Source organism: Mus caroli, chromosome 18 (assembly GCF_900094665.2).
Source record: "Mus caroli chromosome 18, CAROLI_EIJ_v1.1, whole genome shotgun sequence".
NCBI classification, from domain to species: Eukaryota; Metazoa; Chordata; class Mammalia; order Rodentia; family Muridae; genus Mus; species Mus caroli.
This window is the reverse complement of record NC_034587.1, coordinates 76,892,456-76,918,348: the sequence shown is the minus strand read 5'-3', so window position 1 is coordinate 76,918,348 and position 25,893 is coordinate 76,892,456. Positions and strand designations below refer to the sequence as shown.

At 52.1% G+C, this 25,893-nt stretch overlaps 1 protein-coding gene across 3 annotated transcripts in view; it reads left to right on the top strand.

The window, feature by feature from the left end:
- Window positions 1-260: 260 nt before the first annotated feature.
- Nfatc1 (nuclear factor of activated T cells 1) overlaps window positions 261-25,893 on the top strand; it is a 106,191-nt gene continuing 80,558 nt past the window's right edge. For 2 of the 3 annotated variants that reach the window (XM_029471871.1, XM_029471870.1), the window contains exons 1-2: window positions 261-387; window positions 14,421-15,519. In XM_029471871.1, the coding sequence (XP_029327731.1) occupies window positions 261-387; window positions 14,421-15,519 (1,226 nt within the window). Of the gene's footprint in view, window positions 388-4,816; window positions 4,933-14,420; window positions 15,520-25,893 lie in introns of those variants that run through there. The other variant, XM_021150633.2, reaches the window with a different exon arrangement.

The following is a 25,893-nucleotide window of genomic DNA, read 5'->3' as shown; positions in this document are numbered from 1 at the left end:
GCGCGGATCGGAGCGGCGGGGCACGAGCTCCCCGGCGCCGCACACACCTCCGCCCCTGCGGCGAGAGTCCCCGGCCGCAGGCAGGCCAGCCACGCGCGCACACACCCCGCATGTCACCTCCCCGCGGCGCACAGCGCTGAGCCCGGCCCGGCGCGTGTCGGCGAAGGAGAGGTCGGACTCGGGAGCCGGCCCGGAGCTGCTCCCGGCGCCAGCTCCCGCTCCTCCTCCTGCTGCTCGCCGCTGCCGCCACCGCCGCGTGGATGCCAAGTACCAGCTTTCCAGTCCCTTCCAAGTTTCCACTCGGCCCTCCGGCCGCAGTCTGCGGGAGCGGAGAAACTTTGCGGCCCGCGCCGCCCGCCGGCGGCACCATGAAGGCGGCCGAGGAAGGTAAGCCCCGCGCCCTTCCCTTCGCCCCCGCGAGCCCTGGCCCTTCGTGCCCGCTCCCCGCGCCCCGCACCCATCTCCAGTCCTCCTCCCTGGCTAAGCTGCCAGGGCCCGTCTGCGCGTCCAGGGAGGGGCGCGGGCGTCCGGCCGGACAGCGTGGCACACACTGTGAAGGGTGTCCCCCTGGTGTTTCCCCGGCGCAGCCCAGATTTCTAGCGCGCTTTCTTGCCAATAGGTGTCTCCTCTTCTCTAGCGCCGAGTACTCAAACTTGGCTTTGGCTGGGGTCTTGGAGATCCCAGATGGGGAAACTTGATTCACGGGGGCGTTGAGATGTGAGGATGGGGCGCAGTGGGGGCGGGGGCGTTAGAAGCGAAAACAAACAAACAAAAACACCCTGGGATGAAGTGAGGTGTCTTTGGAGAGCCGAGGTGGCCCTGCCTTTACCTCAGGAAGGCAAGCAAGTCCATGACCAGAAGTATAAGAGTCCTGCATCCTCCCAAGTGAGTTGAGCCTTAGATGCCTCTCACTAAAAGTAAGAGCTTGGCAAAGTGGCCCCAAGTGGTCCAGACTTCTAAATGCCTCTCAAACTGGTGGCCAAATGTTGTATTCAGACAAGAGGTCTGCCTTGAGAAAGATCGAAGACGGACTGCCAGGTTTGAAGTTGCTTCTTCCAAAAGAATATGCGCTGCAATCTGCCCTAACCTGGCAGGGTCACAACAATGACATGACCCAGACCTTCTGTCAGAGACCTTCAGGTCCCCTCAAAAGAGTTAAGCAAAATAACTTCTAAAACGTTTAGGCTCCTGCAGGTGTCTTTGAAACACCCTTTAAAGAGTGACTAGCTTTTCAGCAGGGATAACTTGACCTATGTAGAATGGACCCCAGGAGCCACAGGGCTCCTAATTCCTTTTTGGCACCAAAGAAGTTACTTAAAATTACTGAAGGCCAGCTGGACCCCTGCTGGGCTGGGGCACTCCTATTTACAAGGGCCGCCATCCTGTAGACAAGCACTTGGAAGGAAACCTTAGCTTCCTGTGAGAGTCTGATGAGTGGGTCAGCAGGCAGAGGCAGCAGTTCCCAGAGTCAGCCCTGGACACCTGGCTTCTCTTTAGACTTGAGCCATCGGCTCAGCACAAACGGATCCAGCTTTTCAGAGCCCAGGTGTCCTGGGTAGAAAGTCTTGTGTGAACTTTGAAGCAGAGCAGCAGAGATCGTTCCTTTCATGTCACTGACCTCAATTCTAAAGAGGTCTAAATGTTGCTAAGTGGACTCCGGGATGAGCTCTTGCAGCAAGGAAAGCTACAGTGTTTTTGTTGTGGTCTGGGTCGTGAATTTCTTGACATTTATTTCCACACACATCTGTCAGTCACTTTTCTTCTCCGTCTTCTTCTACTTGGAGGCCTTAAAGCTTACATTCCTTACTTGGAGAGTTACTGTTCCATTACTCAAGAAGCCTTCTAAGCTGAGGTTGATGGCTGCTCACCCTCCCAATCCTAGGTGTAATCTCAGCACCTGAGAAACTAAGGCAGGAGGATTACCATGAATTTGAAGCCAGCCTGGGCAACAAAGCAAGAACCAGGCCTGCCTTGGGCTACAATGTAAGACCCCAAGTCCACAAAACAAAACTTTTTTGTCTTTCCTTTTTCTTTTCTTTCTCTTTCTTTCTTTCTTTCTTTCTTTCTTTCTTTCTTTCTTTCTTTCTTTCTTTCTTTCCTTCCTTCCTTCCTTCCTTCCNTTCCTTCCTTCCTTCCTTCCTTCCTTCCTTCCTTCCTTCCTTCCTTCTTTCTTTCTTTCTTTCTTTCTTTCTTTCTTTCTTTCTTTTTTTTGTACAAAAGGGAAAACTATTGGACAGAGGGTAGTAATCATTTCTGGTGTAACCTACCTAGAAAAGAAAGTTTGACAGTGTCCCCAATGAAGCAGTGGGCTGGAGGCAATAATGCCCTATGACCGAATGATACTGGTCATATTTTATAGAGTGTGTGTGGATGTCACTGAGCTAACTAGAAACTGTGGCCCAGTCTTGAGACAGCCAGACCCAGGCAGGGGAAAAGAACTGTATGCCGCAGGTCAGTATCTGCCATTGCTGTGGGCCATGGGAAAGCACCTTGAGGAGGCCTTGATCGGGACACTAGCCTTCTCTGAGGCCTTCCTCCAGCTTGATGGGCATTTGGATGGAAGTTCATGCGGCCTGGCCATTTTTGAAGGCCTTGTGCGGCTCATCTCTGAAGAACTCAGAGGAACACAGGCCTGTAGGTAGCCACAGCATCAGAGTTACCTCTTACAGTGCGCCACAGGCTCTCCGGAGCTGAACAAAGCTTTCCCTGTTCTCCAGCTGTATAGCTTCATGGCACTGTTTCTTAATCCAGATTAGAAAATGCTGCAGCCATGCCCCCTGCTTCATCACACCCAGCACCCACTGGGGCTGGCCCATTAACATCTTGCACAGTTAGGAGGAAATGGTCCAAGCTAAACACTTCTATCAAAACTGGAGTGTCTGCCGAACTGGCAGGCCAAGCCTCATACTATATAGAGGACTGGCAAGGGGGCTGGCAGAGGCACAGGGTAGCATTTCATAAGTAGTTGTGTTGACGGACTCCTGTGTTAGAGAGTAGACAAGGAGGGAGGCAGGCCAGCCTCTGAGAGAAAGGCCTTGTGACTTCTTTCCTATTGTCCCAACATCTGGGGGCATATGGCCAGGGGAAGCCAGGTGCTTTGTAACTTTAGCATAAAGCTTTCTTCAAAAAGTAGACAAGAAGGGCTTGTGTGTGTGGCACTGTGGGAAAGGTGGATGAAGAGAGATCGAGGTCTCACCGCAGAAAACAGAACTTCCATTTCCCCGAAGGTCAGCAAAAAAGAAAAGTAAAACAAAACAACGCTCCAACTCGCATCTCAAAGTGAGAACTATTATTAGAAACGAAATCAGGCCAGACTGAACTATAGTTTATCACTGGAGAAAAGCAGCCATTGAAACAGGGTCCTGGGAGAAGTGGTAGCCCATGTGATGCTCAAGTTAGCCTCCGGAAAAAGCCATCCCCCAGAGCCCAGAGCTGCAGGGCAGGAGGACACTGGGGAAACTTGCATCTGGTGGTAGATACTGACCCTGATCTCCCTCCTCCTTTCCTTCCTGCCTCCTTTCAGGGTTGGGTTCTGATACTGGTCTCTCCTGCCCTGGCCACCATTTTCCTGATAGTCCAGATGTTGGTTTATGTGGTGCCAAGACACCAGGAAAGTTAGAACAAAAAGCTGGGAGAAACAGGAAAAGATGGACGGGGCTCTGCAGGCCCAGTCTTTTCCTTCTGATTGCTGTGTGCATGGTGCCCTGTCTGAATGGGGAACACCCAGCACCTACTCAGCCTTTGGGAGCTTTGAAATGACCCCTACTGAAGCAGGAGTGTGTGGTGTATTTTTCGGAGCTGAAAGATTAATGAGGTCGTTAGTGCACGAAAACAAGATTTGCTTTGAGGTAGGTGCCCACAGAGAGAGGTTGGCCACCATGGGTAGACTTGAATGCTTCGGAAGCAACTGTGCTCTGGGGTTTGACCTGCATAGAGGAGAAGGCGACCCTCAGGAAACCCCACCCTCATTCTCCTGACCCTTTCAGGTAATGTCTTTAGTAAAAGCAGGGCTAGAAAATGACCCTACCCCCCCCCCCTCCGCGTTGATTGCTTCAAGTTGCAGCGCTCTGAGGAGGGCTCTGAGATGTTTCCCTGAAAGTGGGTTTCCTCGGGCAGCAACCTGGAGGAAGCCTAAGAGAAGCCATGTTGGGGATATACATATATATATTTTTTTCCCTTTTCTTTTCGAACTTTTGAACTAATTCAGTAGTTTTGGTCTTTTTCCTGGTGCAGGGAAACGGCAAGACCCAGGGCACCTCCTTCGGCTGTGGACTGCGCACCACGCTGAACAGGAACCAGGGGACCGGCTGCGGGGCCGGGCGGCGGGTCCAGGACGCAGCTCCAGCCCCGGTCAGCCCTGTACTGGGTCCGGGAGCGACGGCTCGGCCCGGCACAGGCTGCTGCGCTCCCCTGGAGGCGGTCAGCTGCGCCGAGGTTGGGGCGCGGACGTCAGGGCTGCTGGCAGGGGGCTGGGTTCCTGCGGAGCGGGGGTTATCCTAAGGGAGAGCGAAGTCCCACGGGAGGCGGGGGCCCGAGGGAGCTGCGCGGGGTCGTGCGGGGGAGCGGGCATGCGACAGAGGGCCGGGGGTGGACCCCGGACCGCGCGGTCCTGCGGGCACGAGTGGAGCCCGGGCTGCGCTCGGGCTCGCGCGCGGAGTTTATTTAAAACTAGGAAGCCGGCGGCCGCGAGCCGCTTGTTTATGTAAACCCGGAAACACCCGGGGGGACAGGGGCGGGACCGGGGCGGGAGGCCGGGGAGGGGACAGGGGAGGGGACAGGAGGCGGGGGCCGCGTCACGCCGGGGACGCGCCCGAGCGCCGGGCGCACCAGTGCCGCGCGACCCCGACATGACGGGGCTGGAGCAGGACCCGGAGTTCGACTTCGATTTCCTCTTCGAGTTCGATCAGAGCGGCGGGGGCGCCGCAGCCGCAGGTGGGTCCGGCGGGGGGGCGGCGGGCGACTGCACCCCGCCAAGGGCCGGAGTTTGCTGAGGTCGCCGGTGCCCGCCCCAACCTGGCACCAGCCGGGACCCCGGGCCGCCGCCCTGCGCGGCCAGGAGCGACGCGGACCAAGTTGTCGCCGGCCGCGAGGAGGCGGGAGGCCACCTGTGGGGCGAGCCTGCCACGCTCACCCGCCGGGCACTTCCTGGCATCCGGAGCACCGGGCCGCGGGAGAGGGCTCCCCCTCCTTCCAGGAGGCCCTTACCCAAGGGGAGGTTGTGTCCGGCGCAGGACTTGGACCTCGTAGTCCGGGGACAGATGGTCAGCGGTGCTGCCAGAGGGCGGTCGGAAGCCGCCCTTTTTGAGAGCCCGGCTGCTACCGCCTGGCCCGGGGGACCTGGAGCCAGGAGGCCCGGTGCTGACCGCCACCGCAGCTCCCTCAGCAGGAAGGCTCCACCACTTGGGTTTCCAGTCCACACCTCAGCTACCAGAACCTGAGAGCTTTCGCTGTCTTGCTGTCTTTCATTTTCTCTTCTCTGTCAAAAGTAAAGCTTCCAGTTAGGTTAACAATCAATGTGCTGTTTCCCCAAACTTGAATCTCCTAAACGGTTGACAGCCCATTCCTTGCAACCAGTTTCCCTCCCGGACAGTCTGGCTCTTGTCTCCACCTGACTTTCTGTTCCAAGTTGCACACAGTCCCGGACAGTGTTCAGTGCTTTCCTTGGGGTCTGCCTCCCAGCCGCACTGGGACAGAACAGACATGACACTTGTAGAGCATCTCCGATGATCTGATCATGTCATGTATTCCACTGACGCGCACTACTATTTTTTTTTTTAAGTTAAACATCCTGTTCGCTTTTGAAGGTGAATGCTCCAACCTGGCAGTCACCACTCAGCAACTGTCATATATCCTCCCATAAGACCCCTTTCGGATAGGTTTTCCTTCTTCAGGGCACAGGTTTCAGGGCTCTGGGGTCAGTGACATGAGGGCAGCAGGCAAGACTGGAAGAGAGACAACCATCGGGAAGAGATCTGCGGCTCTTGGTCCTGCCACTTTGGGGAATTTGGATTTAGCTGCTCTCCGTGCATGGGGGCATTTTTTGAGTTCTCTCCAGAACTCTCACACTCCAGGCAGAAGAGCTGACTCTTGACTTCCCCTTAGGGTGTCCATGTTGGATTTGGATGAGTGTGTGCCACTGTGCTTGTGGTTCCCTTAGGATCCCTTAGCTCCTGTCTCTCTAAGGGGGAGGGGGTACAGCCATGGAGCCTTCCTGGACTGTCCAAGCTACCTGCTGTTGGGATAGGGCCCCACGGGCTTCCTGTGTCTCCTTACTTACACTGAATGGACAACTGACTACAATGCTAGGAACAGACACAGAGATCCAAAACGGGTACTTTGGTACCTCCTGGTGGCCTGAGGACTGCTTGGGGAGAGGAGAGAGTGTCTGGGATGCTGCAGACTTGGTAGTCATTTCCACAGACTCAGAACCTTCGAGGGAAGGGTGCTGCACTTGTTCAGGTATACACCATTCATGGATCTCAGAATCCAGAGTTCCACTGGAGTCTTCAACTCATAGCTAGACACAGCCGCTCTCACCGTGTCTTTCTGAGCTGTATTGGGACACATAATGCCCAAGTTGAGGTTCATCTGGGTCCATTCATGGAGGGCACAAAGGAAGTCAGTTTGGGTGTCAAAAGAGACACTGGTAGGGGCTCTGGTGAGCCTCAGGCTGTCTTCTGGCCTGGGAAGCAGGTGGCTCCTTGAGCTTTGGATGGCAAATGGGTTTAGGTGGCAACCTCCCCTTACACATGTGAGGAGCCGTGCTCCTCAGACATACTTGTGATGGTTATGCTCTGAAGTCAATGAGGTAGAAAGGTGTCTTGTGTCTCACTGCAGCCCAGGCCATGTGTGATCATACCAGAGTGCTCCCTGGAGCTCCCTATTGCTGCACATAGGTGAGTGCTCCCTAGAGCTCCGAGTGCTCCCTGAACTCCCTATTGCTGCACATAGGTGAATGTTCTCTAGAACTGCACAGAGCTGTAGGGACATGCCTCTGGATGGATGTCCCTGTGAACTGTGGGTCACTGCCTCAGCAAACCTAAGATGCTACATCTAAGTCCAACACCTTTAGCTTGCAGGGTGTAGGCCACTGGAGAGAGCCCTTGGCAAGGGGGCCAGCCTTGGGAAGAACTTTTTCTCCCTTCTCTTGTGTCGACAGAAGGTGCTAGAGAACACTGGACATGTACAATATATGTTACACTTCTCAGTTTAGAGACAGACAGACAGACAGATTGACTGACTGACTGACTGACTCTGACTTCTTTCTCTCTTATTACCAATCCCACTATTACATTTTTATTCCTTGTTCAATTGCATTCTTTATATTACACAGTCATCTGAAGTTACTAAGCTCTCTGCTCCCCACTGAGCAGTAGAAGGAGCTTCACATTATCTGTACCGAGTCTAAACATAAACTCATGTAGGACTGACCGATTCTGAGATCAGTTGCAAAGGAATATTTGGGTTTTGCAGCTTGTCCTGAGCACACAAAACCCACATCATGAAAGCGGACATGGCTACCTCAAAGCACAGCTTACCTCCTCAATGCTTCATGAAGGGAACCCAGTATCCCCCTCTCCCCCCTCACCCCACCCCCGTCCCATTCACTCAAAGAGGACAGGCTGGACTGCAGTGGGCTCCTGGCAGGACCTCTGTTGCTCTGATCACCCTATCACCTACCCATCTTCCTGTTCCTTACCAGGCTCTTTGGAGGGAGGGATTGTGGCTTCTGCTTCATTTCCAAAGTGCACAACAGGTGCCAGTGGTGGAAATACAATAGCCGTTTGTGAGGGGATCAGAAAGAGAATATTTTAAAGTATGCAGTCTGGGACAGAACAAGACTGAAGTAATACTCTCTTCCAAGATCAGGCATCCTTCTGTCTCCACCCTGCCAACCAGTGGGCCAGGGTCAGCTTTTGGGGATAAGGCAGGGACATAGGCTCCCTTCTGGGGCTCAGGAAATAGCTGCTTTGCTCGTCAGCTGGGAGGCGGGTGTGCCGCTTCCCGCCCCAGGGCTCCTGTTTTGTAAGTTATTTTGGCCTGACCGCTTAGTTCTGTCTCCGTGGTAACTCAAGAGGAAACTGGCCAAGGCCTTGGGCCCGGACAGCTCTGCCCACCAGCTCCAGGCTTAAACAGTGTACCAGTGGAAAGGGGCTTTGCTGCATGGGCTTCAGAAGAGCTTTTATTCTCAAGAGTTTTCTGCCAAGGGCTGTGACTTCTCTCTTTCTAGCAGGATGTAGGGGAGCCCATGTTGGTTGGTCAGTCCCACCACAGGAATCCATGGGAGGAGTGGGTCTTGCCCCAGGAGCTCCCTTGCCCCCCAAGTATGCTACAGTTTGGTGTTTTTTTGGAAAAGGGCTTCGGTCTTTGCTGCGAGCAGCTTCACTGGGCTCAGGTTCTATAGATGTTTTAATCAAGGACAAACCTGTCTGTGTGAGCAGGATATGCTAGCCCCGTATCAGGTTTTCAAAAGAAACCCTGGGCTAAGCGGGAGCGCCTTGGAAACACAACAAGGGAAAGGAATGCTTTACTATTCACCTGGGGGAGTGTCGGAGGTCTTCGAGGAAAGATGTGGGCCCAGGACCCTTAAGCACGCTGTAGAGAGCTTATTTGCGGACCATTGGGTGACATTTGCTATCGCTCCAGCAAGTCCAGCTCTCTGCCCTGTAAATCTCCCTTTAGCACATCGTTGCATGACAGTATTGAGAACCTGTTGCTGTCTGTCACTTCTCGGGACTGACCCAGTCTCCATACAGTCCTCATTAGGGAGCACTATCCAATGTGCTAAGTAAACACAAGAATGATGCTGCCCCAGAACTGTTTTGCATTCTTTTGTTTCATCCCTAAGTGTGGAGACCTGCAGCCTCCCCCACACCCTGCAGGCTCTATTGCATGTAGAAAGAGCAGGGTGGGCAGGCATTGGAGGCCAGGACCTGGCTGGCAGGATCTTCCTGGTTCTATTTCTAGCTTCAAGTCCCACAGCGCAGCCCCAGGAAAGGCTAAAGGGGTTGTTTCTTAAAATGAAAGGTGAAAGTTGGCCGTGACGGGTTGTGCTCTGTGCTTGTGAACAGTGAGTTTGGGTGGTGGCTCCGAAGGCCATGCCGATGGCAGAGGGTCGCATATATGTAAGCATCACATACACGTGGTGTGGCATAGACACAGCATTGTCTTCACTGCAGGTAAAATACCAAGTGCCCTAAACTGGAGCACCTACAGGGGGATTTCCCAGCAGGTGCCACAGATCACCCAGTGGGCAGCAGGTGTGCTCCACAAGTCTTAGGAAGACATAGACCAGGGGCTGTCATGGTGTGTGATGCCCTGGTACAGCTGCAGTAGTACCAGCTTGTTGAGTTTGCTGAGGCTGGTGGGAGCTGGCCAGCGCAGAGAGTTCTGGATTTGCTCAGCATTGCCTGCAGGCATCTCATCCATGTGAAATACTGAATGCACCGCAGGGTGATTGAGAGAAATGAGCTCAGAGGAACAAGAGGACAGATGGATGGACGGTGACACCTGCACAAGGTGACCGCGCCTTCCTTTTGAATTACATGGCCTAAGAGAATGTGTGCGTGAGAGGTCTTTGCTCTCAGTTGTGCTTTTCTTCCCTGGTCTCCCGTACCTCAGTTTACTGGCCCAGTCAGCAAAAGCCAGGCTGCGGGGCACGGATGTTGCCCCGCAACATCTGCATATGATGTTCTATAATCAGCCTCAGTGTCTCAGGATTAGTAAGGGACTTACTGGGAAGCCTGGCATTCCTGATAGACCCCCATAGAGTGATCCCTTTGCGGAAGTGGAAGTTGGTACAGGTGGAGGGCTAGTCTTGCCCCCACAGGTCCAGGCTTTGTAGCACCAGGGAACTCAACCGGACTCAGCAGCCTGCCATGGGATCAGTGGGCACTCATGCTCTGAGGACTCTGAGGAGAGGGCAGCCAGCTCTGATGGCTGTCACAGAGTGAGCAGCTCTAGGCATGTAAGCTTTTGTTTTGGAGTTTGACCAAGGAAATCCATGTGTAAGCTAATTGCATTTGTTTTTAATAGGTTACTTTTGAGAAAGGGTCTCACCTAGCCCCAGGCTAGTCTCTGACTTCACCATGTAGCAGGATATTCTAATTCCTGATCCTCCTGCCTCCACTTTCTGAGCACTGGGCTTATGGGTGTAGGTGTGCTTATGTGTACATATTCAGTGTAGGCATTGAACCCAAGGCTCCTTGAAAGCCAGACGAGTGCTTACTAACTGAGCTCTACCCCAAGCCCCAGTTCTGTTTTCTTAATAAATGGTTTATGGATTTTCCTTTGCCCCGTTGAATCATATTTTATTCAAACATTTTTGGTTAAAGTAAAGGCCACTCTTGTAATGTCCTGGGGCCCACGTGGTCTTTTCCACAACTTCCTCTTCCTCTGCATCTGGCCGAACCCAGAGTGAGAAACCTCCTTCTTCCTCTTTCTCTGGGCTTCAGACACCCTGTTGCTAAGACAGCCCCAAGGAGACAAGCAGAGATTTGCCATGTTGTCTGCCTGCCACTCAGCCATTTTTTTTTCTGGAATCTTCCAGTACCCCAGGCAGCTGACTCCTTGGCCTAAACACTGCAGGGGTGTCAAGGCAGGACTCAGCTTGGCTTGCTGCTAGGACTTTCTAGAAAACTCCAAAACTCTTCCAATTTTCTCTTCCTTCCGAAAGAAGGTGGTCTGCTGTGGGGCCAGCACTGGTCTGGATTAAGGAGGAGCCTTGCACTTAGGAGACAGAGAATACAGGAGCCAGGCCCTGCCTAACTGCAGGTGTGCCTCCTTTGGGATTTGGCAGCTCAAGGCCATGCAGGACTGGTTTGGGTCTTCAGCGTCTGGAGACCTGGGCAGGTGCTGGGCTCAACTTTCCCAGTGTGTGCACAGCTGCTGGGATACCCATGTTTCCCATTAGCCTTAGCCTAGAACTTCCTTTTCTTCTGGGGTTGGGTTCCCTTAAGATGAAAACATTTAAAAAAAGATGTATTTATTGTATGTGTGAGCATTTTGCCTACTTGTGTAGATATACACCACATGTGTACTTTGGTGCCTACAAAAGTCAGAGAAGGACATCTGATCACTCTGAAACTAGAGTTACAAATGGCTGTAAACCATCATCGTGTGAGTGCTGAGAACTAAACCCAGGTCTCCTTGCAAGAGCGAGGAGTGATCCTAACCACTAAGCCATCTCTCCAAACTTGAAAGCCCGTTCTTTCCCAGTGTTGTTGGCAGTCTTCATACAGTGCACGGAGCTCTAGAGACATAGGACAGCATATAATATTGGCAAGACCTGACTTCCCAGGTGGCTTAGCTGCCTGCTCAGGGCCGGGGCCTCTGAGGCCTGGGTGCTGTCTCACATGGCCTGGTTACCACCACTCTCCGGATGGGTTCCTGAAGCACCTTTGTTTAGAAGTGGTGCCTCTGGTAGAAGTTTGAATTGCTGTGCAATGTCCCATATCTGTTGGGGACTGTGCCCTGGGCTCTCGTATGGAACCCTTCTAGGACCACAGTGGTTCTGAGGCCCAGAAGGCTGGAGAGAGCATAGATGATGCCATCCTGAGGGGGCCTTTTAGGTGATGAGAAGGTGGGGGGGTCATGAAGGACACGCCCATCTGTGGGTGGCAGTGAGTGTGTGAATTTCTGAAGACCTTGGGAGATGCGCTGAAGGGGCCTGGTTGGATGTGAGTGCAGTGAGAGCTACTTCCTAACAGAGGCATGCTGCAGAGGGCGTAGTACCTCAGGCAGCACCAAGCCAGAAATCCAAGTGCAGAGGTGAGGCTGAGCCATGACACAGGCATTCTTCGAGGACTGTGAGATTCCAACATCAATGAAATCAATTCCTAAAACTCCTACTCTATTAGCCTGTAATTTCTTCCTCCTTTTTATCATTAGCAATAATGCAGTGACATTTTTGGGGTGCTCACTTTCCACTACTCACTGCCTTTGATTGACTAGTTAAGACCTGACTTCTTACCCGAAGATGAGCAGATCCCGGCCATATCTTCTGGGCCATGGATCATTGAATGTGCCTTTCCATAGAAAGTGTTAGATTGGGAAGTGCTAGGACAGCTAAGGGAGAACTCTCTCCATCAGCATCTTTCTTTGTGTCTGTCACCTGTATGGGATAGAAAAACATAGGATGCCTAGAAAACCCTCTTCTCTCCTTTTCTTTTCTCCTCTGTCTCTTCCTCCTCCTCCTCCTCCTCCTCCCCCCTCTTCTTCCTCTTCCTTCCTTCCTTTCTTTCTTCCTTCCTTCCCTCCTTCCTTCCTGCCCCACCTCCTTTTGCCAAAATGAATGTGTGGACGGCCTTTAGTGAGAACAGCAGAGCAGACAGCTCTGGACATAGACATCTGTCGTGCCACTCCTGAATAGGGTCCCCGGTAACCTGTTCCGGACGTTTCTGTTGGTAACTTCACAGAGGAGCCAGACCATCTGCTGGTCTCACCAACCAGCCTTTGGTCATCAGGCTTTCCCACCTGAACCTGTTTCATATCTTTACCAACTGGGTTCTTTGGGACTGGTGTTCTTTCTCATTATGTACTATGGACAGTCTTGCACCGCCCATCAGTCCTCCCTGGGGCTTCATTTTGGGATACCAGGGGTGGCCTGTGTCTGCTGGACCTGAAGGGGAGGTCACTGGCAGTGGACGGCTCTGCCCCTTGTCCAGTGCTTATAGAAACAAACAGCCTGAGCCTAGGGACTCGGCAGAAGTGTCTAATAAGTCCCAGATGCTGCCAGCCACAAGTCCTGTCTCTTCAGAAGTATTACTTTCTCTAGAAAGTGGCTTTAGAGTTATTTAGGACAGTGTCATTTCAGTCTTAGGCTCCAGCCTCTTGAGATCTGGATTTTGGACTGGGGAGTGGTGCTTTCCTATGACAAGGACCCTCTAACCAGAGCCACGGCTGTAGGCTCCACTTGGCAGATGCAGGTTCCTGCTACGGGTTGCTTCCGATGCCTCGAGCTGTACCCCATTCTCCTCTTTGTCTCAGCTCTGGCCTTTCCAGAGGGTCTCTGTGACCCAGGGATTGAGGACTACCGATGGCCTCTTACTGGACACTGGAGTGGGACTCTGGTCCATCTCATAAAGAGGTGGCTGTGTAGCCAGAGGCTTTGTGAGCCCATTAATGGTAGAAGCCTGGGAGAGAGCAATAGTGGAAACTTCCTAACCTACCTAAGGACTGGCATGCTCCTTACAAACCATCTTAGGGTTTGGCTGGTGCCTCGAGACCCTAACATTTCTGGAGTTTTCCCTTGTTGGTTTCTGAGCCAGTGCTGTCCTTGACCACAGTATCACCCAGCCAGGCACTGAACCTGGATCTAGGACTTCCTTGGGCTTATTTCCATTATTCAGAGACCTGGAAATGCTTGTCTCCAGACTCATGTAAATGGGCTCTGCAATGTGGAGAGCCTTTCTGATCAGAGATCCAGAAGCATGACTTTCCTGTCGAGTACTAATTATAACAATGATTTTTTAAAAAGTGCTTACCAGAGTATAATTAGCACACAATGATCTGGAGGTCTAGGTGTGTCTTAGAAGTGTGTGTTTTGTTTTAGACGCTCTAGAAGATAGATTCCCAGGCACCAGCCAGCCTCAGGTAGCCGTAAGAGCCACACTGGAATCCACATTGTCATCCTTTCTTTGGGTGTGTTCTCTGAAGCCAAACATTTGGCCTGCTTGATAGAGTCATTTGCTTGTTAACACCTATTTAAACACCTGGCTCCCTGTGTCTGAAGCACCTCCTTCCACCGATAACACCGCCATTCTTCCTCCCCCCCTTCACAGTCTGTCTAGCCACTGTCCATCTTTCCTTCTGCCACTGCCCATCCATCACCTGCCATTCAGGTGTTGGTCTGCCTAGTCATGAAACAAGGTGAACGTGTGACGTAGAATCTGAAATAGCCCTGCCTCTCTCAGCCTTCGATATACTAGAATTGCAGAGGTACTGAGCTGTGTTGTGCCTGGCACCGTCTGAGGCTCTGCAGACAGCCGTGAACCACAGGGCAGGCTGTGGAAGCTGGCTTCTGTCGGTCAGAAAGATGGATAGATAAAAATTCCTGTTAACTTGTGATATATGCCCCAGAGGGAGGGGGTGGGGGAAGGAGGTAACTCAGCTATTGGGTACGGATTTGAAATCACAACTGGCTAGGGAATGTGCATTTTGAATATAGAGAAGACAGTAAGAGCCAGCCATGTGATGTGAGGTGGAGGACATCTTGCCTGAGGAATGCCCTTGTGCTGGCATAGAGTAAGGTCTATAGTCTAGCAGGAGGCCTTGCAGCAGTCTGACCTCAGGCCATTCCCAGAGGCTACACTCTGGGCCTGGAGTCCTCAGGGCTGGCCCCAGGTCTTGGACTCACTGCCTTTATGATTTATGTATGTCCTGCTCACTGGCCTCACTCTGTCTTTTCTCTTTTCTTCCAGAACACTACAGTTATGTGTCCCCTAGTGTCACCTCGACCCTGCCCCTTCCCACAGCACACTCTGCTTTGCCAGCAGCGTGCCACGACCTCCAGACATCCACCCCGGGTATCTCAGCTGTTCCTTCAGCCAATCATCCCTCCAGTTACGGAGGGGCTGTGGACAGTGGGCCTTCGGGATACTTCCTGTCCTCTGGCAACACCAGACCCAACGGGGCCCCTACTCTGGAGAGTCCGAGAATCGAGATCACCTCCTACCTGGGCCTACACCATGGCAGCGGCCAGTTTTTCCACGACGAGGTAGAAGACGTACTTCCTAGCTGCAAGCGCTCACCGTCTACAGCAACCCTGCACCTGCCCAGCCTGGAAGCCTACAGAGACCCCTCCTGCCTGAGCCCAGCCAGCAGCCTCTCCTCCAGAAGCTGTAACTCTGAGGCCTCCTCCTACGAGTCCAACTACTCCTACCCATACGCGTCCCCCCAGACCTCTCCGTGGCAGTCACCCTGCGTGTCTCCCAAGACCACGGACCCGGAGGAGGGTTTTCCCCGAAGCCTGGGTGCCTGCCACCTGCTGGGATCGCCAAGGCACTCCCCATCCACCTCTCCTCGGGCAAGCGTCACGGAGGAGAGCTGGCTCGGTGCCCGCGGCTCCCGGCCCACGTCCCCCTGCAACAAGCGCAAGTACAGTCTCAATGGCCGGCAGCCCTCCTGCTCACCCCACCACTCACCCACACTATCCCCCCATGGGTCCCCCCGGGTCAGTGTGACCGAAGACACCTGGCTCGGTAATACCACCCAGTATACCAGCTCTGCCATTGTGGCAGCCATCAACGCCCTGACCACCGATAGCACTCTGGACCTGGGTGATGGGGTCCCTATCAAGTCTCGAAAGACAGCACTGGAGCATGTGCCTTCTGTGGCCCTCAAGGTAGAGCCAGCTGGGGAAGACCTGGGCACCACTCCACCTACTTCTGACTTCCCACCTGAGGAGTACACCTTCCAGCACCTTCGGAAGGGTGCCTTTTGCGAGCAGTATCTGTCGGTGCCACAGGCCTCGTATCAGTGGGCAAAGCCCAAGTCTCTTTCCCCGACATCATATATGAGGTAAGCAGCCTCCAACTGGAGTTGGGCATACGGTAGGGGTGTGGCTGGGGTTGAGAAGAGCCTACCCTGGCTTCTCTCTGGAGATAATGGTATGCTATCACTCATAGCATTATGACAGTCCCCTCTGTCCCCTCTTCTGGTGATAGCTGTCTCCGCCTGCTTGTTCCTCTTCTAAGGACACCTTGAACTAGATTAGGGGACCCTTACTTTTTTGGAGGCGTGTTCACAGGTGTCAGGGTTGCAGCACATGAGTTCCGTGCTGCTCTATAGCTCTGCTTACAGGGAGGCTCCTCACACATGCACAGCTGTGTTGGTAATAAGCCGAGGGAGGCAGCTATCCTCCTGTGGATGTTCTGCCTGCTGCTCGCCCACTTCCTCTCTCTATGCCTTAATCGCTATCTATCACCATGCTGGGGCAGATGGGCCCCTCAGCTCCACAGTCCCTCAGAGCAGCCAGCTCACTAGCGTGCTACCAGCAGCACAACTACCGCCTCCCGTCTTGCTGGCCGTCTGCTATCAGGGAGTGTGTTACAAACCTCTGGTCTTAAGCTGTTGGTTTTTCTTTTTAACGGGATGCAGGGGCTGCTTGCGATTCGCCAGGTCCATCGAACCAGCTCAGTGCTTTTATTTTTAACTAAACAGCTTTCCTGTCAGCTGTACCGCTTGTGACGCCTGGAAGGCTGCTTTCTGCTCCAGGGTTTTCACTTGAGGCATGACAACATCCACTCAGGCTGTTGAGTGTGCATGTGAAATCAGTAAGGATGTTTCCATGAGCTGAGGCACCTGTGATACCCAGGGACTGTCATTTGGCAGGGACAGTCTAAGGCCTGCTGCTTCGCTTTTGCCTCATTCCTACCCCCCTTCTCCTCAGGCAGACTCACCCCCTCCCCCATTTGGGGCATCACCACCTGGTATTTGGCACCCTGACCTCTAGATGTAGACAGTGACTATGAAGCTTTTGGCTCCATGCAGTGCAGCCACGTGGCCGTGTCTTGAGGGGCCACTCTGGGATGTGGGGTGGCCAGCTGGGAGCAGCACTGCTGAACCTGTCTGTGAGTGGCGGCAAGGGGAAGGCCCAAGCAAGTTGCTAAGCGCTAGGAGCCTGTCTTGGGCAGAGAGACCAAGGGCAGGGGTGCGGAACAGAGCTGTTTCCTGTCTTGCCGCACAGGCCTCTGTCGTTCTATCCTGTATCCCTCCATCTGTCCTAGGAGGCCCAAAGGGCTAGCCAAGTCATTAGAGCATGTCAGGATCAAAGTTTATCTCAAAGACGGGAACCCCAAATCCATAAAGAACTGTTGTGCCTGCCATACTGTCAGTAAGACTTCTAGTTAACGAAAACCGACGTCTACTTATTTCAACGGTGGCCCCCTCAGCTCGGTCATCAGCATCACGTTTTTGATTTGCGGTGCATGGACAGTGAAGGTCACTGTTGCTCACAAAGACTTGGTGGAATGCCTGAGACCTAGGGAAGAGCCATGTACTAAACTATATCTGGAGCCATAGAAGCAAAAGCTTCTTATAAGTTAAGAGCAGATACGCACATGCGTGGTGAGATACACACATGCATGGTGTGGGGCTGGAGTGATGGGAACCGCAGACTGGTGGCCTTTATGCCAGGCACACGCGGTCTTCCAGGTCAGGGGTTAGAAGCCCAAGCTGAAGGTTGTGCAGCAGCTGGTTCCTCCTCCACGCTACCTTGGCTTGCACTAACCATCACCCCACCATGGGCCACAGCCATTCCTTCCTTTAAGTACTTCAGATCTGGATCTGGGCTCCTGCTAGTGACACCAACTTGGTCACCTTTCAAGGTCCTTTCTCCAGATCAGTCATTCTCTGAGGTCCTGGGGCTAAGAGTCCAAATTAGAACTTTGGGGACACAGGTTAATACCTGACTGCCTATATTATTTTTTTTTTTTCCGGGGAAATGACAAAATGTCTTCAAACATAAAATTCACCCTTTTTCCTTTTTTTCTTTATCTTGGATTTTTTGTTTGTTTGTTTTTGTTTTTCATTTTCTTTCTTGGTCTTGGGTTTTAATTTTTTATTATTTTTTTTGTTGTTGTTGTTTTGGTCTTCACAGAGACAGAGGTGTCCTCACTACGTTGGGCATTCCTGGTGGCCCACAGTTGGCTATCTGCCCAGCCCAACCTGCCAGTGGCACAGGTCCTGGAAAGCAGTTGTTGTTTTTTCCTCTACTTAGGAGCAGTGACCGTGGCCCATTGGCCTGTGATCCCATGGTCTTTATCTCATGGGCTCAGAGCCCCTGGGGTTTCTGTGATGCTATGACATTCCTATGAGCTTACACAAACAAACACCACCCCATCCTGGGGGTTGAAGTTCACCTTTTCCCACTGTTTTGGTTCACCTCGAAATCTGTTTCCTGGTCCTTTTGAATGGGTTTCTGTAAACTCGCTAATTCTGTAAACTGCTCTAGGCAGCTGAGAGCTCTCGTGGGGAGGTGACGTGTATGGCTGTGACCATTACTGTGGAGAAGCCAGACTCCTTCCTCACAGATGCTCTTAGTGGACAAGTACCAGGTAGCAGGAACTTGGAGGTATCCCTGAAAGTCTGTGTTCCCACATGTCCTCCAGATCTGGGCTGGAGAATTCCCACAGTGTGAATCTACCTCCACTGCCCCACCTGGGCACCATGCCTCCTCCAGGCTTGTCGGTCCATCCCGGTTCAAAAGAACACACTGCAGTCGCCTTCCTGAGGGACTCCTATTGTTCTGTAGCCATTTCACTTTAGGGATCTTGTTTGTTGTTTTCTGGGGTACCCACTCCCTCTCCTGTTCAGAGCACTCCAGTCGGCTCTATGGGACAGGACAAAGAATGGCACCGAACTCCTGCTACAACCGAAGAAATTGTATTTGTGAAGCTGATAAGAACAGTGGAAGGGCTTTCACTGTTTTTGGCGTGGGCTTTAACTGCATGCTGTTGCTGGAAACTGGCACAGAGGTTGAGAGAACTTGCTTGAACATCACCAATAGTGATGACAATGGCAGATACCTTTGGTGCAGGTAGAGCCATCTTATATGTCCCTGCTGAGCACGGGTAAGGAAACGGCCAGGAGTGACAGTGTGGAACAGCACACTGGCATCTGTCAGTGTGTGTGGAGGGTGCACATCAGAACACAGGCCTCTGGAGATGACAGTTTACAGTAGATTGTTCCTGGATGTAGTTTTCAGATGGTAGCTTTTAGGGAGTTGTGTGTGTATACACATTCACGTGTGCACTTACACACACACACACACACACACACACGCAGGTTATAAGTCAACTTTGGGTGTCTTCTCTATCCCTCTTCTACCTTCTTTTTTGAGACAGCATCCCTTATTAAATATGAAGCCCATCAGCCCAGCGAAGCAGGTGGGCAGATGAGCTTCAAGGATTCGCTTGCTTTCCCACCCACATTACCGTGGCTACAGATGTGTTCCACAGCACCCAGCTTTCATGTGGCGTCTGGGGATCCAAGCTCAGGTCCTCACGGGAACATACACAGCAGGCATTTCTCCATCATGCTACATCCACGGCCTCTTTAGAGGACTTTAGTATTAACCCAAAGGAACTGAAGTTTAAGTGACTGTTCCTCTATCCATTCCATTCTGAGCCAAAACTTCACAGAGCACCTGTGTTGTGCGTCAGAGCTTGGGTCAGCTCTGCACAGTAGCATTTTCTTTCCTTCTAAGACAGGCTCATGGGAAGTGTATTAATGTCCTCAGCCAGCCTGACCTCTGGACTTGCCTATAGAAAGGCAAAGTTACGTGAGGAATTCGGATAAAGAGGAACTGGTCTGGGGCTAGCAGAAGCGTTTTAATGGAGAGTGTTCATGACACCGAGACACATTTGTTGAGTTAGGTTGTGATGGCTTGGCCATTGCTTTCTAAAGAATAGAATTCCCAAGGGGTGGGGCCGACTCAGCAAACAGCCTTTGCTCAGAGAGGCGGCTTGGTTCAGAAGATAAGAAATGGGCACTGCGTTGAAATCAGTTTAGGTCAGAACTTGTTTCTTTCAGGTTTTGGCTGTGATGTTGGATGCCTTGATGATACCAGTGGCTTTGATGATATATACGCACAAGTGTTAGCTTCAAAAGGTCTAAGAAGTCCTCTTGCATTTGAGGTTATCGGAATAGCTCAGAGTTTATCGTGAGTGGGAATAAGATACAATATGCCTGTAGATGGGTCACAATAAATCCAGCTCTCATCTTCTCCACACTTACTTACCACGCTCATCAGGGGATTTTTGCATTGGACAGCTGTCCAGTGAATCCAGTGACCTTGTAGCCTGGGGAAGGCACGGTGTCAGTGAAAGATAGTTTTGGTCCCTGGTTCCTCAGGAGTGATGGCCCACCTCAGGACTCTGTTGGCCAAATAGGCCTGCCCATACTTCAAACATCTGCCAAAAACATCCATGTCTCTGGTTTTTGGTGGGCTCATTGGGTCCATGATGGTCGTAGATTGGTTGCAAACTCGAGTCTAGGAAGGCTCTGACCTTCTCTACAGCACAGACGGGCAAGTGAATCGGTGGCCACAGTGTATCTTGTTCAGAGATAGGTATCAAGTGCAGCTTACTGACTGGGAAAAGTTAGTATCCTGTGCCGAGAACCCACATAGACTGCTAGCCCCAGCCAGCAGGTGACAGGCACAGACAAGGTGTCCAGGCAGAGGCCCTGGTAGGAAAGAGGGAGGTTGCCACAGGTGACTCCATGGTCATGCAGTCTGTGTTCTCAAGAGCTATCTGCTGTTTTCTCTTGGCTTTGTAATTGGCCTCTGATGTCCCTGCCCCAGTTTGGGGAATACACCGCTAGCCTCACCAGGTGGGGTGCCATACCCATCTTTCTGCTGTGCTATAGACCCCAGATAGCCCTGGAGATTTGGAGGAGGGGGGAGGGGTAGTTTGGGACTGGGAAGAAGTGTCTGTCCTTAACCACATCTTAAGGAGGCTTTGCAGATAGAGAAGCATTGGGCCGTGTCAGGGCTCCACACTGCCAATTCATCACTGACAGTCAAGGAAGTCCCTTGTGAACCTGCTCAGATGCTAACTGATAAAGCCAGGACAGACACTCAAGATGAGTTGACTCTAATGCCTGAACCTCTGTGATGCTCCTGACTCTTAGTTGTTCTGTGGAGTCAGCCCTGGAATGTGCTCTGTGCAATATGGGGGCAGCAGGGGCTTCAGAGCAGGATTAAACCCAACTCCGTGGAAAGAAGGACACAGTGGGGAGCTTTGGAGCTGGAGCCTGAGAACTCGCTGGCTCTAGAGGACAGGACCGTCTTCTAAGGCCTTTGGGGTTGTGGGTGCTGCATGTAAGACCTGGGAGGTTTGTGTATGGAATTCTCTATCCACTCTGCTCGTGCCTCTGCCGTGGTACAGGGTGACTGAGATGCTGGCTCATGTCCATTTACAGTTTGATACTTGGAGGATGGGCCTTGCCTCATTTACTTCTGCCTGGAGAGTTAGCCTGGTGTATCAGTTAGGACTTTCAAGGAGGCCGTGAGAGCTGAGCTCTGTCAGTATGGGGGATGCTGGCCTTTGGATTTCCTTTGAGCACTCTGTAAAGAAAGCGGAACTAGTGTACTTCCTCCTTCTCGGGGAGAGCAAGATGACATCAGTCTTTGAGGCTTTGAGCTCAGGATTTTTAAGTGTAACCATCTAGACTTTAATTGTTGCCAGTCTCGGAATAATCAAAATGTAACTTTGTGTCCCCAGGAGGGCGAGTAGACAGTGTCTGCTCTCGGTGGTTCTCAGTCAATTCTGGGAGTGTTCTGCCTCTGCAGCCTTCACCAGTCTGAAGTTTAAGACTTCCCATCTTGCTAAGAGCCCTGGCTGGGAGGAAGTGTCCAGGGCCACATGCCCCAGTGACCACAGATGAAGCAGTCATAGTTCTGCTCACATGCTTTCATCTGAAGAAGGTTGTGGAGAGTGGTTGGTAGTTACAGTTGGGGTTGCCTGTGGAGTGCTGTCTCTGCCCACGGATGAAGCCCAGCTGGGAGACAGTGGTGTGGTGTGGTGGTGCTGGTGGTGTGGATGGGTGTGTGTGCACACATGCACATGTGTTTGTATGTGCGTGTACATGGATGCATACACTTGAGGACATCATCAACTATTACTACCCAGGCTTTGTCTACTTTGTGTGTGTGTGTGTGTGTGTGTGTGTGTGAGAGAGAGAGAGAGAGAGAGAGAGAGAGAGAGAGAGAGAGGGGTGGGGTTCTCTTACTGGTCTTGCTTGCCAGGGATCCCCAGGGATTGACCTGTTTTCTGCCTTCATGGGTCTGCCTTTATTTTTTGCCCCCTAGAATGTGGGTTCTGGGGACTAAACTCAGCTCCTGTGCTTCCAGAGTACTTTGCTAATGGTGCCATCTCCATCTCCTGAAGGCCATGCACACGGGACTATTACAGACCTCTGCCAGGTGAATCACCTGTAAGGCAGAGAGGACTTGCCTGCCGTGATTGCTTAGGCAAGACATGTGTCACCACTGACCGCACCTGGCCATTGGAAGGTTTCCTTTGGGACATGGTGACCATATGCACATATTCTTCAGATGCAAACATTGCCAGGAGGTTTGATATAGGAATGGCCATGCACCGCAGCTCCGGCCCATGGCAGTCCTGCATAGATTGGCCACCCAGCTCTGCCCCTGCTTTATAAGCTGCTGCTTCCAGAACAGGATCCACTCAGGTCACCAAGATGCGCATGGTGCAGACAGAGACCTGTGCAAATGCCTAGCTTAACCCATGCTAGGTGACTGTGGCTGTGTGTCCAAAACTCCAGGCCATCTCCAGGTCGTAGTTTTCTATGATGACCTTGTTTTTGCTGGAACCAGACCTCTAAAGCCAAGGGGCCCTGGGCAGCCAGTGACACTGATGGCCTGAAATCCCTAAGCTAGGAACAGAGCTGAGGTGCCTTGTGTAAGTGTCAGACTGCAGTTGTCAATTCTACAGGAGGCAGGGTCTCGGCTGCATGTCTAGGATCTCCAACCCTGGGCCAAGGTGTCCAGACTGTTCCGTGTCTCATGATCATTAAGGAATATCTGCCTTGTGACAGCCCAGGGAATCATGGCTGATGGGAGGGAGCTTGCTTCAGACAGCCATAAATGGCAGTGGCTTCCCTATATGTCGCTACCATGTTCAACAGACTGAACCAACTTTCAGAACTTGACCAGAAACTGTTTGGACATCAGGCTGTAGGTCACGTCAAAAGTGTGTCATGGCAGAAGTGTCCCGTGACTTGTATGTGCTCTGTCCTGCGATCACTTGTGCGAGGTTCGGGTTACCATGTCAGTTTGTTTCGGTTTTCATTTTTCATAAGTAACGCATGGCAGGTGTGGCCTACAGCATCCTCATCATTAAAACATCAGTGATACGAATCCTGATCAGCTGCAGCTGCTGGGCGTCGCTCGGTGGCTAGAGAAAGGCACAGTGTGGAAGAGGAAGCTGGGTGCACAGGGGAAATGCAGGGTGTGCAGATGTCAGGCCTGCCCCGGGGCAGAGGGAGCCAGAGAGGCTAGACAGCTCCTTTCCCACAACAAATCCACCTGAGAAATATTCTCCATTTGTCCTTCCTTCTTTCTTTCTTCTTTGTTTTACAGTCTGAAACAGGTAAACAGGGCAGAGACCCTTCTAGAATCTGGCTAGAGACCCAGGAGCCCAGATCTCCTGGAGCCTGGAGATTCAGCCTAGCTCCCGAGCTCTGCCCTCCACCCACCCAGGATGCAGGTGGTAAGAGTAACCCTCACAACAATGAGATACCCAGCCTTTGAACGCAGTGCTGGGGCTTCAGATGCACAAGAGGCTCATGGGATATCCATGGGTCAGGGAGGTCTTAGGTGAAGGGCTGAGTGCCCCAAACCTGGAAGAAGCATTTCCTTGGAGATGTCCTGCACTCTCACTGGTTAGATCTTGAGAAACAGCCAATGTATGAGGTCTGTGAATCTGCTGTTTTAACACACACATGTAGCATGCACAAACTCACATGCCTGCTGTCTGGATCCTGCAAGTTCCAGATTTGTGACTTTGACTTGGTCTCCCAAGCCAGTCATGCATTCTGCTTTCTGTTACAGGGACTACCTGCCTTCGAGGCTTTGCCATCCTCCTTGGCAAGAGTCCCCAGTGTCCCCTGTCCTATGCCCCAGCCATAGGACCAGCACAGGGACTAGGGTGGGTAGAGCTCAGGATAAATGGAACACTCATTATGATTGTTGCTCTTAGACTGTGTCAGGACCAGGATAGCACAGCTGTACTGCACAGCTGTTGTGGTAGAGGCTGGACCACAAAAGGAAGAGGCCAGTAGAGGACAGCTCCTTTGTCCCGAGCCTAGCTTTAGGTGGGAAAGTTGGGGACTGGGCCATTTTCCTTCCCTATTCCTGCTTATGCCTGTGGGTGGGGCCCACACTGAGCACCTGTCTCCCTCTTAGATATAGGAAGGTGCCACTTTTAGTAACATGCCCAAGATACTAGTCTAACAGACAAGGATGGCTGGTCACAGTCTCTCGGGCAGGATGGTGGTGTGCCAGAGCCCTTAAAATATTCCAAGGTGTCCTGGTTGCTGAGGCCTTGCTCCTACCCCCACCCTTTCCATCTGAAGAGGAAACATTTTGTTAAGGGTCAGCTTATTGGCGCCTGTGGTCCCTAAGGTCTTCCCAGGTTGCTTTGGGAAAGGTGGGAGCTCAGAGACCTGGACTAGGCAGCCAGGAATCCTGTGCAGAGATGGCACTCATGTGCTGAGCAAGGAAACTAGCCTGCATGCCCTGCCCCCACCAGGCCAGCCCCTGGGCTGTCTGTCCATCTTGGCTGAGGTGGCTACCAGTCCTCTTCTGTCCAGGCACTGGATGGACCTCTAGAAAGGCCAGCCCCTCTTGGGCGAGGCAAGCATTCCCAGGCTAAGAGTCCTGTGGTCAGGGGGCCACAGCCCAGATGTGCACTCTTGACAGTGTTGCTGGGTGGTCCTGGGCTTGGCCCTGGATGGATGGACAGATGAAGCCCTTGAGGCCCAAAGTTTGCAGAACCAGCCAAGAAGTGCATTGATGGCCTTCTGCAACCCTTTCTCCTTCCTCATCTCCCTGCCTCCCTCCGTCCCTCCCTCCTCCTCCTCCTCCTCCTCCTCCTCCTCCTCCTTCTTCTCTCTCTCTCTCTCTCTCTCTCTCTCTCTCTCTCTCTCTCTCTCTCTCTCTCTCCTTCTCCTCCTCCTCCTCCTCCTCCTCCTCCTCCTCCTCCTCCTTCTTCTCTCTCTCTCTCTCTCTCTCTCTCTCTCTCTCTCTCTCTCTCTCCTTCCCCTGTTCCTTCCTATTTGACTCTTGAAACCCTTGGTCTTTCTTAGTTAGAGGAAGACCTTTGGCTGGTGCCCCCGTGTTGATGTAGTCGAAGGTCTTGTTTCCCTTTAACTGGCTTCCACTTTTTTCCACATAAGCAGGCTTTAGGCTTGGGTTAGGTTTGTAGTTCCATGGACCTCAGGGTGACTAAAACATAGATGGCCTTCACGGTTTTCCTTGTAAGATCTGCGCAGAGGGCTTTTAACTATGGATGGTTCAGAATCGAAAGGATTCTACCCAAACTATGTAAGCAAATCTGTCCCCTCTGAGTTCCGGTGCACGGGAATTAATCTTGTACCTGTAGCTGGGATGACTTTCCATGAAAGTTGGTGTAGCCTGAGGACCGGTGCTTAGCTCCCCAGAACACACATAAAGCTAGATGCCGTGTGTACCCATAACCCCTGAAGGAAGAAGAAAAGGAGAGACAGGCTTCTCTTTAGAAATTTATGGGCTAGCTCAATCCCGGATGGGCAGCAGGAACCACCAGAGAGACCCTGTCTTAAGTAGGGTGGGAATGGCTGGCCAACACCTGAGATTGTCTTCACACATGAACACATACACACATGCACATGCCGAGTTACAAAGGACAAACACAGTATTCTTTGTTAATAGAAACAGGGTTCATTACTGTGAAACCTTTTTCTCCCCGACCCCCAAATCCCCATCCCGAGACCAGGTTTCTCTGTGTAGCCCTGGCTGTCTTGGAACTCACTCTGTAGACCAGGCTGGCCTCAAATTCAGAGATCCACCTGCCTCTGCTTCCTGAGCGCTGGGATTAAAGGAATACCTCACCACTGCCAGACTGCCATCTGCCATTACTATGATATATGTGATATATATATATATATATATATATATATATATATATATATATACACACACACACACACACATACACATATATACACACACACATACATACATACATACATACATACACATACACACACACACACACACACACACATACACACAATTAAAAGAACCACTTACCATGTAACTTAATATGCTGCCATGGTGATCATTTCCGTTCCCACTCTCCAAATCTGCCCCTGACAAATCACAGC